General features: G+C 30.8%; 1 protein-coding gene across 1 annotated transcript in view; it reads right to left on the bottom strand.

Moving 5' to 3' along the window:
* The window catches only part of LOC127721560 (proton myo-inositol cotransporter-like), a 78,127-nt gene extending 60,809 nt beyond the window's left edge, over positions 1–17,318 (bottom strand). The window contains exon 1 of the mRNA XM_052228326.1: positions 16,730–17,318. Coding sequence (XP_052084286.1) covers positions 16,730–17,159 — 430 coding nt within the window. The 5' untranslated portion in view covers positions 17,160–17,318. The remainder of the gene's footprint in view (positions 1–16,729) is intronic.
* Positions 17,319–18,667: the final 1,349 nt, after the last annotated feature.

Raw genomic sequence — 18,667 nt, 5'->3', positions numbered from 1 at the left:
TCCTCAATTTGAATATAAACATCACTTGTCTATATTTAAAGCGAAATAATCCAGACATTAGACTCTAAAGTTAATTATTCATAACATGTAGCTGGACTACGATGACTCTTCAAACACAAAAATAGAAAATTAAGATTTTAACAGAAGAGGAGATGGGATTTGTTTTGGTGATTGAAACTCGTCTATATATTTTTAGCATTATACGCTGCCAAAACCTTTCGTAATAACAATTGGTTCATATAATTCTAAGAAAATGCTAAATAAAAAACATACAAGTGTCAGACGATGATAAGACTGCTGATGATTGAAACAGAATTGAATCAAGTTTTATATTGTAGTGAACCGGTTGCAGGATATGGAGACCGAATGATAGGCTTCTCCTTAGACAAAATTAAATATTATACCGGTAAATCTCTTATTGACTGGATTAGAACTTCTGTATAGTATGAGTTTAATTTTGGATTTTGGTTAACTTTTCACATTATTATATATACATTTTCAGCAGGGTTTTTTTTTTGCGATAATAATTAAACTCATCAAAGATACCAAAATCAAACATATTGTACACCAGACGCGCGTTTCGTCTACAAAAGACTCATCGGTGACGCTCCATTCAAAAAAGTTAAAAAAGGCCACGATGGTATCACCAGCCCAGTTGTCAGCACCTCGGCGTTGACATGAATATCAATTATATGGTCATTTTTATAAATTTACTGTTTGCAAAAGCATGAATTATTCGAAATACTAAGGATATTTTCTTATCCCAGGCACAGATTACATTAGACGTATTTGGCACAATTTTTTGAAATTTTGGGTACTCAATGCTCGTCAACTTTGTACCTGTTTGGCTTTCTATCTATTTGGAATTGAGTGTCACTGATGAGTCTTGTGTAGACGAAACGCGCGTCTCGCGTATTGAATTATAAGCCTGGTACCTTTGATAACTATTAACACCACTGGGTATATGTCACTGCTGGTGGACGTTTCATCCCCGACGTTTTTACCAGCCCAGTAGTCAGCACTTCGGTGTTGACATGAATATCAATTATATGGTCATTATTTATAAATTTACTGTTTGCAAAAGTATGAATTATTCGAAATACTAAGGATTTTCATATCCCAGGCATAGATTACCTTAGACGTATTTGGCACAACTTTTTGAAATTTTTGGTCCTCAATGCTCTTCAACTTTGTACTTGTTTGGCTTTCTATCGATTTTAAATTGAGCGTCACTGATGAGTCTTATGTGGACGAAACGCGCGTCTGGCGTATTAAATTATAAGCCTAGTAACTTTGATAACTACTAACATAGTACGAAGTTGAAGAGCATTGAGTAACCAAAATTCCGAAAGGTTTTGTCAAATGCAGCTAACGTAATCTATTCCTTGGGTAGAAATTCCTTAGTATTCCGAAAAATTCAAAGTTTTATAATTAGATAATTTATAATTGTTACCATATCAATGATAATTCACTATCGCAGGAAAATGGTAAATTTTTTGGCAACAATGATTTTTGAAAATACACGTGCAGAGCACAGTAAAATAGGCATGTTATGCAGCTGTTGATAGTACCTCAGTTCTACAAAACTGCTATGTCATTTAATTTATAGTTTCGTATTGCCGTATTGCAAAGTGCTGTGTGTTTTTTTTTTAAATGATCAAATCATTAAATGGAAGGCGTTAATAGATTTGAGTTTCGGCTTGAGAAATAATCATTCACCTGCCCGAAAACTTATTCCAATGCAGTGTCACATCACTTGGTTTGGCAACGACATGCTGAGCTAATAGAAAAATGTTATATTCCTTTGTACAATTATGCATTCCTATCTTGGGAAACACCATTCAACAATTTTTCTAGTTCAAATTTTTACACGACACATAAAACAATACACTAAACTTTTCCATCAAGGTGAACATACTTTAAATTTGCTCCTTTTGAAATATTTTTCATGGATTATTTATAATTCTTGTATAAATATCTGTGGGACTATATCGATTCCAATTTGATTGTAATATGTCAACGTGTGCTTCTTCTTTGACACACATACATATTGTAACAATTGGTCCAAGAAGTAAAATTTCTTATATGATTTCCATCTTAATAGGAAGAAAATGGACACAAACAACTATGTAGATATTACAAAAATTGTGGACTTTCTGATTCTCGCCTGGTTTTAAATGGATTCCGAATGAGCTTATCTCTGTACTCAATATACTAAATATAGATAACACAGAGAGGAGAGGATTCTGGAAACCCGTGGAGCCATGTGTGGAGAAAATGATACTCTCATATTAACAAATAAACATGATATTGTAACTTATAGGATAATATAATCAACCTAATTTAATATAAATCCATTCTTTTCGGTCTTCTGAATAACATAAACCAAAAGAGACAATAGTTTAAACAAGATATCTATTTCTTAATGTCACAGAAACTGCAGTCAATTATTAACTTATTTGCAGAGACATTACTTCGAATAGATTCTGACGTTAATTCAATTCTATGTTCGTACAAAATATAGTTCCCCAAGATAATATGGCCTTGTAGTACGTGATCTCTAATCATTTCATTTCGGTCCTATTATTGTATATTAATGAAGAAATAAGGCTAAACACGTACGTCTTTAGAAATCTTATGTCCATATAAATAACAAATTCAAAGGAAAGTATCTCTTCTAAAATATCAATTACTGAATACAATATAAATGTTCTAAGTGTCTGATTACATTACATTAATATCTTAACAGTGGTAATATGCAGGCAACTTGGATTGATGTATGGATACTATGATCGCGTTTGGATTGTTAATGAAGAAGCAAACATTCCAGGAATACATATGATCTACGAAAGAATCTAACCATTGATAAGTTAATATAAAATAATGAGCGGGGATTGAGAACAATGTTAACTTCAGCTACTTATTAAGAATATATTCAAAATTAGAAGCTAATAAAATGTAATTTAAGACGATATTAACATTCAAGTAATGCACTGTAAACAAATCAACTGTAAGCTTGTTAATTGTACTAGATTATTATAAGGGGAACAAGTATACTAAATAGTTAAAAAGTATAATACACGTACTTCAAAACATACTTATCAATTTTTTTTAAAAGGCTAGACTGTCAGTAACATTTTTTTAATTACGCGCGATTATAAAAATAGAAAACGCATAACGTTGAGGGGTAATATTACACGTGTTGTATCGGAACAAATCAATACGTTGACCCAGTAAATTGTGATACCAACATCTCGTGACATCACGCAGCCCTCTTTCTGTGACTTCGTTGAAGTTTCAATATCTTGATGGCAATTTGAAAATTCATTGTTTATAAAATGTTTATTTTTCAAACCTTTTAAACTAGAATATGAAAAAGTTCCATAAATGAGAGGGGAAAAAACATAAGGAATACACTAACTTATTTGAAACTGTCGAACGTTTGCCGAATAGAACCGAAGTTTCTCGAAGTCGTGAGGCTACTTTTGTATTTTACATCCTGATCTTATAACAATCGCGTGCCCAATCATATTGCAGACTCCCTAAGCTTACATGTAATTATAATAAAATATTTCTAACGTGATAATTTAATGGGTCAGTATGTTTTGTATGTTTAAATCACGTGGTTTTCTTTACAACAGATATGCATGTAGGTAATTCTTCCAGATGTTTGTTTATATACATGTAGCTTGTTTATTTATCATATCTGCTACTCGATTTTAAATACTTTACTTCTAAACTTATGCATGTTCTGATACTTATCATTATCATCTCCTCCAAAACATAAAAGTTGAACGGGATGGAGATGCAGTTTCCTAAATCCAGAGAAATGAACCTCATAAAACTGTCTCCTCTTTGAATGTCTTTTTTTACAAGTAAATCTCACCAATCATCCATTAAGTGACAAGATTAATCTGATATAATAACCATTGTAATTCTAAACAAGAAACTAGTCTCCGAAGGAAATAGTTATTACTATGTCAGCTGAAAGAGGTAACATGGTTTGCGTTGAAGGTGTTCCCTTGACACAACTCTTCAAGCAGATAACTAATCCAAGTGAAAATTATACATGCTGTTCAGATGAGGAATTGAGACAAAGATGAAAAATATAACCGTCAATAGAAATAAACATGACGAGAAGTTCATGGATGATTTTCTCATGTATAATAAAAAAAAAGATGTGTTTGACGCTTCGTTAAATCAACGCTCACATGGGTGGAAATCTAATCTGGTGATGCTGTTCGATAAATATACCACTAATGTCAAATAATTCGTTTTGTAGACCTACCTCCTACACCAGACAATGTCCATTTTAATTAAATGCAATTATTCTATAGAAAAACAAGAAGAGAGTAATTTACCATAGTGCTCGAGAAGTACCGCTTCTGGATTGTAACTTGGAGCAATTAGCCATAAAGACAATCCTACATAACGTTATTTGCCATCGATGATTTTCATTTTTTGCATTCATAACAACTTATATCATTGATAAAAATACTATATAGTTTTATAAGGACAATATTAGATTTATTTTGATTTAGCAGATATTTCACTTATAGGTTAATGTATAAAGTTGCTGTCAGTGGTGTTAATACAGTTTAACAATAACTTTTAATAAAAAGTAAAATGAGCTGTTATTATGGAAAGCGAAACTGTTTTACGCAGGCGTATTTTCTCGGGAAATTGCATGCTCACATACATGTTTTCGCACCATGAAATAATGCAGCTGAGAGAACGCTATTGTTAGATTGAATATTTGATCAAGTTTAAATCAGCAAGCAATGCGAAATTAAACATCTATTGTCCGTTGCTGGAAATAGAACATGAGCACGGCTAAAGTGCAGTAAATGTTGTTACTTATGTCAAATGATTTCCAGAATATAAAAAAGCAAATCCGTTTTTTCTATTCATTTTTATATGTAAATGGTTTTCATTGATTATATGAATGAACTGATAAACTTGTATAAACGTAAAACGTGGAATCAAACACCATGCAAATTCATGTTAAACTTATACTGCCATGTATTTACTCCTGAATGCATATTTTCCCCTTTCACCCTTTGACTGTTCTATGGACACACGTGTCAATCATCAGAAAACTGATACTTTTGAAGAAATGGGTCCAAAAAACTGTTTAAATTTCGTTACAACCAGTACTTCTTGAATATTATTTTCAAAACACTTTAAGTTAATAGAATTTTTCAAATCAAAATAACAATATGTATCAAAACAAAAAGGGTATAGTGTCACAATGACACATCTGACAAGAAAATATGATTTCAGATTAAGGCACTTGACTGAAGATTTTTGTCAGCGTGACACCATACTTGTATCCTTTTGGATAGAAAGGTTCTTTTTTTTAATTGATATGAATTCTGTTTAGTTTCGGTGATCTGAAACACGACCATTTCTTTTAGACATTTTAGACAAATAAGATGTAATTATGTGAATAACATGAAAATGAAATGAAGGTAACCTTGATTGGCTGTTAGGATATTAATGTTAATAGACTAAAAAGATAAAAAAACAAAAAACAATACTATTATAAAATCACCAACATATGAAAGGAACAGTACTGTTCTTGATCACCACTGGGGCTCTTTAACAAAAAAAAAAGATTCTTACACTTATCTCCCTCAGGCTAAGATGACCTTAGATCGATTTGGTTATTCTTTAAGACCCTTTTTAATCATTAAACTCTTCACGTGTTTAGGTAGTTATTCATCATTGACTTTCAATATTTTGGGTAGGCGCGTTCCCGGTGAAGGGATATCTCGACAAGCGCCTCGAAAGCAACACATTCATTAATTGTTGTTTTTATTTTACATCGTTAAACAAAACTAGGTTTGCAATCATTTTGGTTACATACTAATGATATCATTATTCTCTTTTTTGTTTTTCTAAGAACCAAGGAACGGCTCTTTTTCTTGATACATACATTCTGTCATGAAAATAATTATCAAGTCCTTATTTCAAACCAATCAATCAAAAAAGACAGAAAAATCTAATTTCAGTCCAACACCTACAAGAAGTATAATTGTATTATGCTCTTTTCAAGATATTGATAAATAGTTCGGCTGTATTTAGGATATTTAACTTGTCAAGAAAACTTAATAAATACCATTTTACAATTGGGATTTTCTTTCATTATGTAGTTGAGAATGGTCCTACAGTAGATATATTAGCAGCTTGTCTAGATTAACTTTAAAATATATCACTGGACTGTGCATTATATTGAAGGAAATTGCTTCAAATAATATGCCTCATCAGTTGAATGATTGTACAAAGACATCGTTAATTGTATATGTTTTTACCCGAGTTAACCAGTAGAATAAACGTTATAATAAACAAAGCATCTTAGTCTTTTAAAGGATATACATTTTTAATCAATTCTAATACTTGTAAGTGTTAATCACCCTTACGTCATGATACTATATTTAGACAGAACATGACCCGAACTAGTTTATTTGACACTTTTGGACTCCTTTGAGGAGAACAGAAGTGCTTCGTGATGAATTAAACTGTAGTCTGAGGAAAAAGATTGACTTTTAAATCATTGTTGTTTCTAAAACATTGGACAAAAATAGCCTTTAAATTGATTTTGCAAATAAATTTAATTCGTCAAACCTGACAAGCGTATGACTAAAATCTGATTAAAGATTTAATTCGCTCAGGTGTTTTACTTCAGGGGAATATCCTTCTATTATAGAAGTGTCGTACCATTAAACATCTGGTTCAAAAAGTCTTCGAAAAATTGATCTTTTCGTGCCATTCAATTACTTTGTAAACACGCAATACTAACAAACACTTTCTAAGTTAAATATTTTGGAAGGGAAAGTGATTACCATATTCGAAGCATATTATGCTTGATTTGTTTTTAAATGAATGAAAATGTAATAAAAGTAAAATGCAAATAAAAAAAAAATTGGACGATATTATCAGTCCCTAAGGGTACCTACCATCCACGCAATAGGAAGTGATTTGGTATTGACCTGAATTGAATGGTACATTTTTTCTGTATAGTTTTAGTTCATACAATTATGTATTTGTAACTGTTAAATGGTACAATTCTCATAAACCTAAGAATGTGACTCCTTCAGGCAAAATTGACCTTCGGCGATTTGGCTGTTTAAACCATTTGATCTTAATGCTATCAAATTATTGTCGGCATTTCAAATTTTTGATCTAGAGTGTACCTGATGAAGGTTAATGAAGAATTACGTGCTGTTCGCGCAGAAAATATAGCACAATTTTTTTTATCGTATCGCATACAAATTTTAAATATGAAGGGCAAAAATCTTATTACATATAGGATTCCGGCTTTCCTTTATTGGAACTGTTCGGTTGTTTTACCAAATTAAATCTATTTATAGGCAATGTGGCCTTTGATCTGATGACTTCAAAATTAAAATTGGCCCTTTTCATCCCGAGGGATGTATTAAAAAAAAATTTGAAAGATATATTGTATGGTACGAAAGATTTAACCAGGAAAACAAAAATGTTGCCCAAGTTTCAGGATATCAATAGCTGCTGTGATCTTTTAACTTTGATATGGAAACCTCGAAATCAATTGGTGTCTTCTTCTTCCCAATAGCATTATCAAACTATGTTTGGTAAAAGTTGTACATATGGTCCAAAAGATATTAGAAAAAAATGCCTAAATTTTATTCTATGAATACCTGCTGTAACATTGACTTTTGTTTTCTTGACCTTAATCAATTGATGTTTTCCTCTCGCCGAGATGTTGACGTCCGAAAGCTCGGAAAAAAGGGTTGCGTTCATCATATGAAATGCCGAATTAGACTTCCTTTGGAAATTGGCTAAAAAGTCATAAGAGACCTGGATTATATATTTGAATGCAGGACATAAGACTCGTCATTTGCGCTCGAATCAAAACAGTTGGAAGATTAATTTGATTACAGAATTGAATACAACACTTTTAGTTAACTGCATGTAAAAAAAAAATTAGGAGAGAAATTCCTAAAAGATAAAGATGCAATTTCTAACATCAAAACTTCTGTAAAAAAATTAAAAATTGAATTCCTAATCACTTAAACTTTTGTATAACCATGTTGAATGTTTGACACTTGATGTTCTTTGTACACATGTACATATATTTTAGGTCTTATGAACGACACTACTAACTAGATGCACTTTAAAATTGTGTTTTATAATCACAAATCAAAATAATTCGGTTTTTAAATGAAGCATAACATTATCCGATACCCGAAGAATTGAACAAAGTCCCTCCGGCATCGATCCTGTATACTGTCTTGGAATGAAGAATGACAACAAGGTCGATATTTTGTGTTAACCAAACATTCATATATATAGATATAAGAAGATGTGGTATGAGTGCCAATGAAACAACTCTCCATCCAAGTCAAAATTTATAAAAGTAAACCATTATAGGTCAAAGTACGGTCTTCAACACGGATGCGTTTGTTTGGCTATGTCCGATAAGTCTCTGCTAATTATAAGTTGAAACATTCTTGTCACTATTGTTTATTGTACAAATTATTTTTATATAATCAATCAATATGTGTATTGCAAGAAGTTTCTATTTGCAAACATGAAATTATGCAATCACTTTATACTGCAATAGACAACAATAAAACAGGTATTATATACGTCACTCTAAATAAAATGTATCAAAAGGAAACGTGATAGCGTCATCTTGTCACGTGATGAACTGGATTATAAAAAACGTGAAAGACAAAGAGCTGATAGACGTCATACTAGCCTGGTATTTATCAACGACCAAACGAAGCTGACAATGGTGTACAGTTTGTGTTTTTATACGAAAATTTAAGCAAAAAGTGTACCCATATTTAGTTGCTTCAGGCTCAGATACAAACTTTTTATGAGGAAGTCTATGATATATGTGTGTTTGCCGCTTCCCAGTCTTAATTTGAGTGTGGTTCATACAAGTAACTTTTTTTGCTTTATGATTAATGCATTATTCAGTCGTGTTGCTCCTTGATTCACATCCGTGTTTTCCAATAATAGATAATTTGCAGTAGTAGTTGATACAACACACCAAGTTCCGGAATAGTGATGGAAAATTCATTAACATTATATTGCTCCTTCAGGTCATAGAGAATTTGCATTTAAAGCTTTTTGTATTTTTAGAATAAATATAATTAATATTATAGAAGCAATTTACGATTATAATAGTATTTAAAAGCTTGCTTTTTATATTCTTTATTCGTATTGTTATTTCTAAAATAAATTTATAGGATAAGTGATTGGTCCATTTTAATGGAGATAAGATTTTCAATCTGTTCATTGATGTGGCACTTTAAGGTTGTCTAAATTGGTTGCACTTTTAATTCGCAATCCAATAGTGCAAACAAAATACTATAAATATAACTGTTACATGAACTTTTAAAACGAAGGAAAAATAAACTAGGCTATTATAGACACACGAGGGTCAGGATGAGGGATCTTCGTTGCATTATTCTTTGATATTTTGGGCCATTTTTCTCTATTCTTTATCTATTTGCCCCTTATTATCCATACTCTATATTCTAGAACCCTAACTATCTCTACTAGTATTCTTTAATTTGTGGTCTTTTTCTCTCTCTTTTCTTTATTTTTTTAACCATTTTGTATGTAGTAAAGAATCATTATTCTCTATTCTGTAAACCCATTCTAGGCCTATTTATGTTCAAAAGTTTTTTGTTATCTTTAACTGCCTGTTTACCATAGCATAGAATAGGACTTCGACATCATGAGAAAAACTATTATCATTGAATTACGAGTCATAAAAATTACTAAAATTTGCAACTCACTCACTGGTTGATAATTTACACCCTATTAGGGTGTTCAATTTAGATGCAGGTAAGTATCTAATGATCGCTGTTAAATGTAAAAAGAAATGAAATTTTAAACTGACACAACAGTTTAAATTTCTTTGTAAGCTAAGTGCAACGGAAGGGAAACTAGCATTTCTGTTTCGAACTGAAAAAGGACCCCGCCTCAGTCCTGAATCATTCTGCATTTTAAATTTGACCTTTAATTGTATTACCAAGTAAATAGACGTTATGCATTTTTTAAGTTGTGTACTCAAGTCCCTTATTATCCATACTCTATATTCTAGAACCCTAACTATCTCTACTAGTATTCTTTAATTTGTGGTCTTTTTCTCTCTCTTTTCTTTATTTTTTTAACCATTTTGTATGTAGTAAAGAATCATTATTCTCTATTCTGTAAACCCATTCTAGGCCTATTTATGTTCAAAAGTTTTTTGTTATCTTTAACTGCCTGTTTACCATAGCATAGAATAGGACTTCGACATCATGAGAAAAACTATTATCATTGAATTACGAGTCATAAAAATTACTAAAATTTGCAACTCACTCACTGGTTGATAATTTACACCCTATTAGGGTGTTCAATTTAGATGCAGGTAAGTATCTAATGATCGCTGTTAAATGTAAAAAGAAATGAAATTTTAAACTGACACAACAGTTTAAATTTCTTTGTAAGCTAAGTGCAACGGAAGGGAAACTAGCATTTCTGTTCCGAACTGAAAAAGGACCCCGCCTCAGTCCTGAATCATTCTGCATTTAAAATTTGATCTTTAATTGTATTACCAAGTAAATAGACGTTATGCATTTTTTAAGTTGTGTACTCAAGTCACAAGTTGAAGATTTTTCCAAAGTCAGAAACTTTGTCAGTTGTTATATTTTGTTATATTTTAATGTTTTTGTCACTTAGGAAATGTGTCATTGATGGATGATCTGTGATAGTTTTTCTTGAATTTATTCACAAAATTTCTAGACGGGATATTTATTGCTCGACATTTTGTAGACAATTGTCTGTTGCAGTTTTGCTTTCCATTCTTTGTTAATTGTTTATTTCTATAATTGGGTTGGATTTACATTTTTCAAATTTAAAAGCGAAGTTATATCTATCCATCTGATTATTGGTTGCTTAATATCCAGTGGCAAATATTTAAAATGAATGAATTTATAATTTAGACGCAGAATTGGACTTATATATTCTAATCTTAATATAAACTTAATCGATTCGTATTTTAAATCTAGATTTTAATAATGCTCGTAGTATGGAAGCTGGTTAGTGCCATTATATTGAAAAATAAAATATGTCGTATAAACGACATAGATACATCTCGGTAAATTCTTATAAGACTTATTGCCCTTAAAGGACTGTTTATATTCGGTTTTTGCAATTTTCACTTTTGTATCTTTTTCATGAATAATATCTTTTATTCTAAATCACCTGGAATGCCTTAACCCTAATCAGTCCACGGCAGCTGACAGAGTGGTGACTGCTTTTATTTTACATATCCCATTTGCCAGGGAAAATACAATTGAGTGAAAATATACTCTCTACATAATATATTCTATATAAAAATCAGCATCTGTTTTCTATTAGTATTCTACACACCTTGAAATCTTGCATTTTCATTTCAATACAATTATGAAAAAAATTATAACTGTTACAATGTATTTATTTCTTTCTTTCTATCATTTGTTCTTTTTTAAGTTGAAATCCTATCGTGTAAACAAAAGACAACCAGTTATAAAATCTTAAATATGTTATTTAAATTGTGTTCCCGGGAAAACGCGTACGTTTAGAGAGAAACTTTCTTTTTTCAAGGTGACCATAACCTGCTTCCTTAATGTAAATTTCAAAACAAGTTAAATCCGGTGAGTGATTCAAGGAAAACGATTGAATGTATACTCCAAACGTTTACTATCGGAATTAATCATTTACTGCTTCGGAAAAAGAAATTGACATAAAGCCATAAAAATAATCATCTCAATATTGGAATAAGAATTATAGTTCAAAAGGACAGGAAACGTTTATAGCACAAAATATTTGAATGGTAATAGAAGATGTATATCCCAATAATGTATTGACGGACAAATGGTTTCTGTATAACACGATCCTAAAATCAATCGGATTTTCTCGTGGAGAGATTACGGAATTTTCTTTGGATTTTATCTTGATCCTTTGAAATGAATGGTACCCAATATGGAAACAAATAGTGCTTCTAAATATAATGTAGTTTTTCTAGATGCATTGTTTGTTGTTTATAGATCTATTATCTGCATTTTAATAGTGTTTTCTAACATTTTTCATTTTGCCGATTGCAATTTCTTATCATTTATTAGAATATCTTTTATATTAAGTTTAAGGAAAATCCGAAGTTAAAGAATATTCCATTCATAGTGTTTCAACTGTCATGGAAATTAATTCACCCATTGTAATAATAAAAGTGGCTCTCAGCAGTGAAAAAAATAGTACAAATGACATATAATATTGTTTCTGATTGTATAATAAAAAATATATCAACTTCATTAAACGTTTCAATAGAGTGACAATTGTGTTATTTTCTGAAAGTAGCCAAAAAGCCTACATACTTAGAAACTTGTTATATCTGTAAACAGATTAACCAAAAAACTCGATGTATATCACTATAGATATGACCGGATCACCGTGTTCACAAACTCTCAACTATTTTCTGTGACTATTTCTTCATTTAGAATGATTTTATTTGTCAGAAATTTGTCAAAAACTGCACATACTCTGTTTCATTTGGTTAACAACTAAATCTCTAATATTATCTTTCTTTTACAAAATCGTCATAAGTATTTAATTTTGTCTATTTGTGTCCAAAATTAATGTATAGTAGTAGTTAACAAAGGTTTGTGTCATTAATTTTGTATGATTAATTATAATTGCAATACTAGTATTTTGAAAACGAGAAGACTCATAAGTTGCTATATCATGTGTCTGATACTATTCATTAAGGTGGGGGTAATTGTTCTTAAGTCTTTAGTTTTCCTTGTTGTGTTTTGTCGACTGGTGTTTTAGTGGGCTTTTTTTGCAGTGTTTTATCATGAAGTTATCGGTTATGCTTCACTTATGATTTTTGGTTCTCTCTTTGGTTTGTCAAAGTCAGCTTCTTTTGTGGGCAAATGGAACAGTTGTAAACTAAAACTAAACAACTTGTTGCTTTGTTACTCTATCGTTTTATAACATCATTCTGCTGCTGCTGTTGTAAGTGCTCTATCCGATTGATTTCAGTTGTGAATTTTCTCTGCACTTTTGTTATATAACTGATCAAATTGATATAGAGTCACACTAGTTTCATCTCGGACAAATATAAATGTGCCTGTTCCAGGAATCTTGTTATTTTATCGTTATCTAAAAATAAATGTTAATCTGATTTTAGTAAAAATTTTGAATTGCATTAATTAGATTGAAAAAAAGATATTAGATTAAGCTATATCATAATGAATTTGTGATTGCTATAAAATCATCAATTTCCATGAAAATGTCGGATAAGTCTGTTGGAATAATAGCCTCTTAATCAATGCCAGCTACAGGAACATAAATAATAGAAAAGGCATATGCCTTCCTTGAATTAAACGTCACTTTTCAACAGTTAATATAGCCTTAAACTCGTTTACTGTTTTATCAGATAATTTTCAGCAAGACTCCAATCAAAAAAAGAGTCAGTCGATGACTTAATGAATCTTAATGCATGTATTGGGAGCTGTTTAATTTAGTAAATTGTTCATTATGATAATTGAACCGGTTTACTTGATTTTTCATGTTGACAGGTTTGCTTTTTTCAATACAGTAATAGTTAAAAGAAAATATTGGAAAAAACTTGCATGCTGACAACACATCGTATACTTGATCATTTTCCTAAGAAAATTGTTCAATCAATATTCATTCAATCACAATACGACACAATCTTATAACAGCTTTCTTTACATTGAATTATTCAGCATTAAAAGAAGTCTTTCGTAGAAAATTTACTACCATAGTGTATTTCTATATTCTAACTGGTAATTACTTTGTATTAAACATGTCGTCCATAGAGTTTCTTCGAATAAGAATAAACAATAAAAAGAAGAGTGTGTTAAGTAAGCATATTATTAGCACGTAAAATCAAGAATTTCCAAGCAAATATTGATCATGAATTCTTAAAGACAGACTGGAGTAAAAGGACACCATAATTGGTAAATTTGTTTTGATGGGACTCCTAAAAGCCTCTTTAAATACGTGTGAGCATTGTTCGTTCTTTTTGCTTAATGAAGTTGATAAAAATCACTGAAAATGTTTTTTTCTCATATAAACCTACACATGAGCGAGTTCATTTCACATTTTTATGGTCAATTAATTTTCTTCTATATATACGTCTCATTACCATCGAAACGTTACTCTAGAGAATAGCTTCATTTAAAGAGACCTCAATTTTTAATGGTTCTAACGTTAGCCATTATAATTTATTTTTGGATGTCTTTTAGTAAGTGCAAATGAAGTTAACATTTTATAGATAATAATACATAGATGAGAGGGTGATAGAGCAGATTGTTTCTCCGAGAAAACATTATCAACCGCTCGAATAGAAGCAGATTGTTACCCCGAGATAAACCTTAACAAAGTTTTTCGAGTGGTAACAAATCTGCTCTATTACCCCATCAGGTCTATTATACCGAATGTTGTATAATTATTGTCGTTTGAATTTAATATCATCAAGGATTTGTAAAGTTAGACTACACAAATCCTTGATATCCTTGTCATGTAAATTATTGATTTTAAATATCAGTTTCTGCCTTTAAAAATTATTAATTTAAAAATTCAATTATCGTCTTTTAAATTTATTGATTTTTGGTTGCTCTGCAGATGTAATGACATCAATTAAATAACCCATAGCTTAGAGAGTGATAGAACAGATTGGAATCCATCGAAAAAACATTATCAACCGACGCTCAGCTATGGGTTATTTTATTCATTATGCTGAATGGTATATCATTATTGTCTTCTTAATTTTAAATTTTAAACGTTACAGTGATTAGAAAGAAAGAAAAAAATGAAGCAGAGTATATTTTGACAGTCCGAGGCCGAAACGGAGATATTGAGTTAGTTCATTGTCTTTTTAATACCGATTTTTGATTAGTCTGCACGAGAGGGTGACCTTCAAAAATTTGTCTCCCGCTGAGCCATTGGATAGCGTAAAATGTCTCCCTTGTATTAACCAATGAAAATCAACAACAAAAATGAAAATTAACGTGAAGTATAAAAAATTGCCAATGTCTGAGCCATGTGTTCAGAGTAGAATGTCGCCTTCGTATTTACAAATAAAAAAAACTGAAATCTTCGTACAAAATAAGTTGGTGAAATAAGGACACACCGACATATTTACATATTTGTTAGATGTTCACATTAGAATAAATTATAAATAATGTCACGCTATTAGTTTAGATTTCCATTTACAGTATATATAAATGCTTCTTCTGTTATCATAAATAAATAAATAAATAAATCTGCAATTCAAATATTTAGATGTCCGAGTCGAACAAATATTTTAACTATACACGTAAAGGGGCCTAAATAGAGCAATCAAAAAGAGAAGTCAACTTTTTTCTGCCAAAACAATGACCACCGAGTAGGCGATTTTCTCTAAAACACACAGACCACCATCAATATTATCGGAATTGTGGTATAATAAATGAATATCTTTCTGGAGTAAGATAAACCGTGTTTTCAACAAAAATGCTAGGAGGCTTTAAAATCAAAGATGCAACAATACATAGAAAGCTATATAACAAAAATGAGAGCAATTATACTTCATACCCAGATCAATATTGTTATTCCATGAGATTTAAGTTTAAATTAAACCTAGACCAATAATTTTAACAGCTGTTTGTTGACGAGAAATTCCGATTTGTCTGAACAGAAATGTGATATTGAAATAAAAAGCAAACAATTTGAGCACTTTTACCCAGAAAAGGAAATAAAACTATGCAAATAATCAATAGACATAAAATGAAAAACGTATAGTTATGGGGATATTGAAGTAATGAAAGCTTTAGTTGAAAATAACCGGTAATTAATTTAGGTTTTTTTTTCATTTTTGTATTGTAGAGCAATGTAATAATGCTTAACACATATACTAAAACCGAAATTTGTAAAATGTGAACGAAATAATGCAAGAGGATTGCTTGAATTTTCTAAGACTAACTTCAATGTAAATCGATATTAGTCGAATTGCAAGCACGTTTTTCAATATTTAAAAATGTATGCAAGGATATTAATATACTTAACAGAAAAATGAAAAATTACTATAACATAAATATCTTGTAAAAGTAATTCATTATCGAGAATTAGCTTCAGTATCAAACAAAAGAATTATTAATTTTAAGTTTTCACTGTTATTTTGGATACAATTTTTATTTCATGTTGCAACAAGTTTGGAAATTTCATGTTATAATAAAATAGGACGCCTCTCTTGTATTGCATTCAAAATTATTCACAATTTGTTGTCATATTTCGAACCTAAATTTTCTAGTGTACTACCCTCGAAATCTGCTGAGGCTTGGAGCTGAAATTCAAATCGACTAGTTTGCTTCTTTTCTTGTATAAATATTAATTGCCATCTTTGTTTTTCTAAATAAACGAAAGCAAGATTTGAAATGTCTTTCAAAATCACTCCATGCTTAAAATTATAGTACGTATATTATATATATTTGATATAATGAAAAGAACATAAAATGCATTTAAAAGTAAAAGATGATAAATAAAAGCGGTTTCTATTATCAGATTGCAAATTGTTCATAGAGCCAAAGAGCAACATGGTAACAACAACTATTAAAATTGGCACAGTATATTATGCAGTATGAACATTATGACCAGGCCATACACCATTGGTTCTCTAGTCTTAAAAAACTCTGCAACTTACCTATTCCTGCTCCAACCACAACACGCCCTGCCAGGAGAAGGTACCTGTCTCTTGCTATACCCATACATAGCGCACCAATTGTGAAAATAATACTTGCGGACATTATAACCGGTCGACGTCCTGCACGATCATTTAAACATCCCCCTATTAAGGCAAATACAGCTGCAGCGGCGACAGTGACACTAACTATTAGTTCTTGCCATACGGATGATAGGAGAAACTCGTTACGGAGAAGCATCATAGCACCAGAGATAACACCGGTGTCATATCCAAACAAAAAACCACCAAGAGCAGAGAAAAATGTCAAAACATAAACAAACGTTGGTGTTTTCTTTTTAGGAGCAATGCTGTCAATTTTAAGATCCAATTTTTCATCGTCTTGGTCATCATATAATGATTGTGGTCTCCGTGTTCCATTTAACTTCCTCATTTTGAAAAATAATAATTTGTATTCCTAAACACGCTCGGTGCATGCGACACTGGTAATTATTCCATTCCGTAGCAGCAACAAATGGTTTAAAATTGATCAACAGATGAGGGAAATAACCCAGTGAGCACAGCCAATCTCAATACATCACTGAAAACATTGCTTCTTTTGTTGATTATTTATTGATTTTATATTGACATGTGTGTATAATGAATAACGATAGTTCCATATACCCGATTACTGACGTCAATCAATCGAACCTAACTGACCAATAATATTCTCAAACTCAGGAAATAATACCATATACCTGGAAAACCAATCACATCAAACGTGAAGAATTTTGATTCCCTTTCGGAGATGTCTTTAGTAATTATCACTTAGATCAAGAGACAGCTGCAATAGCTTCAGAAAACTATAAACGTTTTGGAGAGTTATTGAAATTTGAAACTAGTTTACATATGAATTCCACCATAATCCCAATATTACATTTATTTGACTAGTATAATTTTACATTTTACTTTACAAATGATCATGCGGTTTACCATTAATTCTAAAGGGAACGTTGATATTTCCAATATCGTATCAGATTTTCATTTTAAAAATTTATAGCGTTTCTATTTATACACGAGTTATTCATTTCTATGGTTTTCAGTAAAAATCAATTGATTTCATTAAAATACAGTGTAAATAAATGGACACCTTGCTTCACTATGAAAGTATTTGACTGATTTTTAAAACAGAATGAAAAAAAAGCTATGAAAATGAATAATATGTTGAAAATTTCATAGAACATTATCAAAATGCATTAATTTTTTAATGAAAGGTTAGTAAGGGAAAAAATCAAATCAGTGTTGTTGACATTTGAGAGATGGAAAAGCAATCAATAAAAATGTCAGGAGTAAGATGTGTCATTTATTCAAAAAGTTGGTCAAGCATTATGAATTTAAAATAAGACTTTATATATGTTTTTTACGTTGTAATTCGATTGAATTATGTAAATGTGAAAAGCAGTTAAATCTGTTTTATGCATTTCACCATATTCATCTATATCGCACAACCATTGGTGAAGTTTGGAATTTTTCATTTACAAAATGTTAACCTTTATTGCACTTAAATTTTAATTCTAATTATTGAAAAGTTTACCCTACTCCCCCTGAAATGGAGAAACGGTTAATAAATTTATGGTGGCTTAAAATTAGAACAAACATTGGACTATCATATGGCAAGTTGTGGCCCACTAATTGATTTGTTATATTTTTAACTTTTATGTTTACAATTCATATGTAAAGTTCACGAGGACATAACACGCCCGCTCCAGTAATCGTTGTATTGAAATGTATTCCGAAATATTGAGAGAAAATCGTCTGTTGCAAATACCACATTACACGTTATTGAGCTACGTTTTTATTTTATTTTTGACGATTCAAGTTCAATAACTCTAGAACGACGAAGGAAAACATCGTCTAAAATTATACAAACCCCATTTTAATATAAGTTTGAAGTAAATTGTT

Source organism: Mytilus californianus, unplaced genomic scaffold (genome assembly GCF_021869535.1).
Source record: "Mytilus californianus isolate M0D057914Y unplaced genomic scaffold, xbMytCali1.0.p SCAF_1, whole genome shotgun sequence".
Taxonomy (NCBI): Eukaryota; Metazoa; Mollusca; class Bivalvia; order Mytilida; family Mytilidae; genus Mytilus; species Mytilus californianus.
This window is presented reverse-complemented; position numbering and strand designations above follow the sequence as displayed.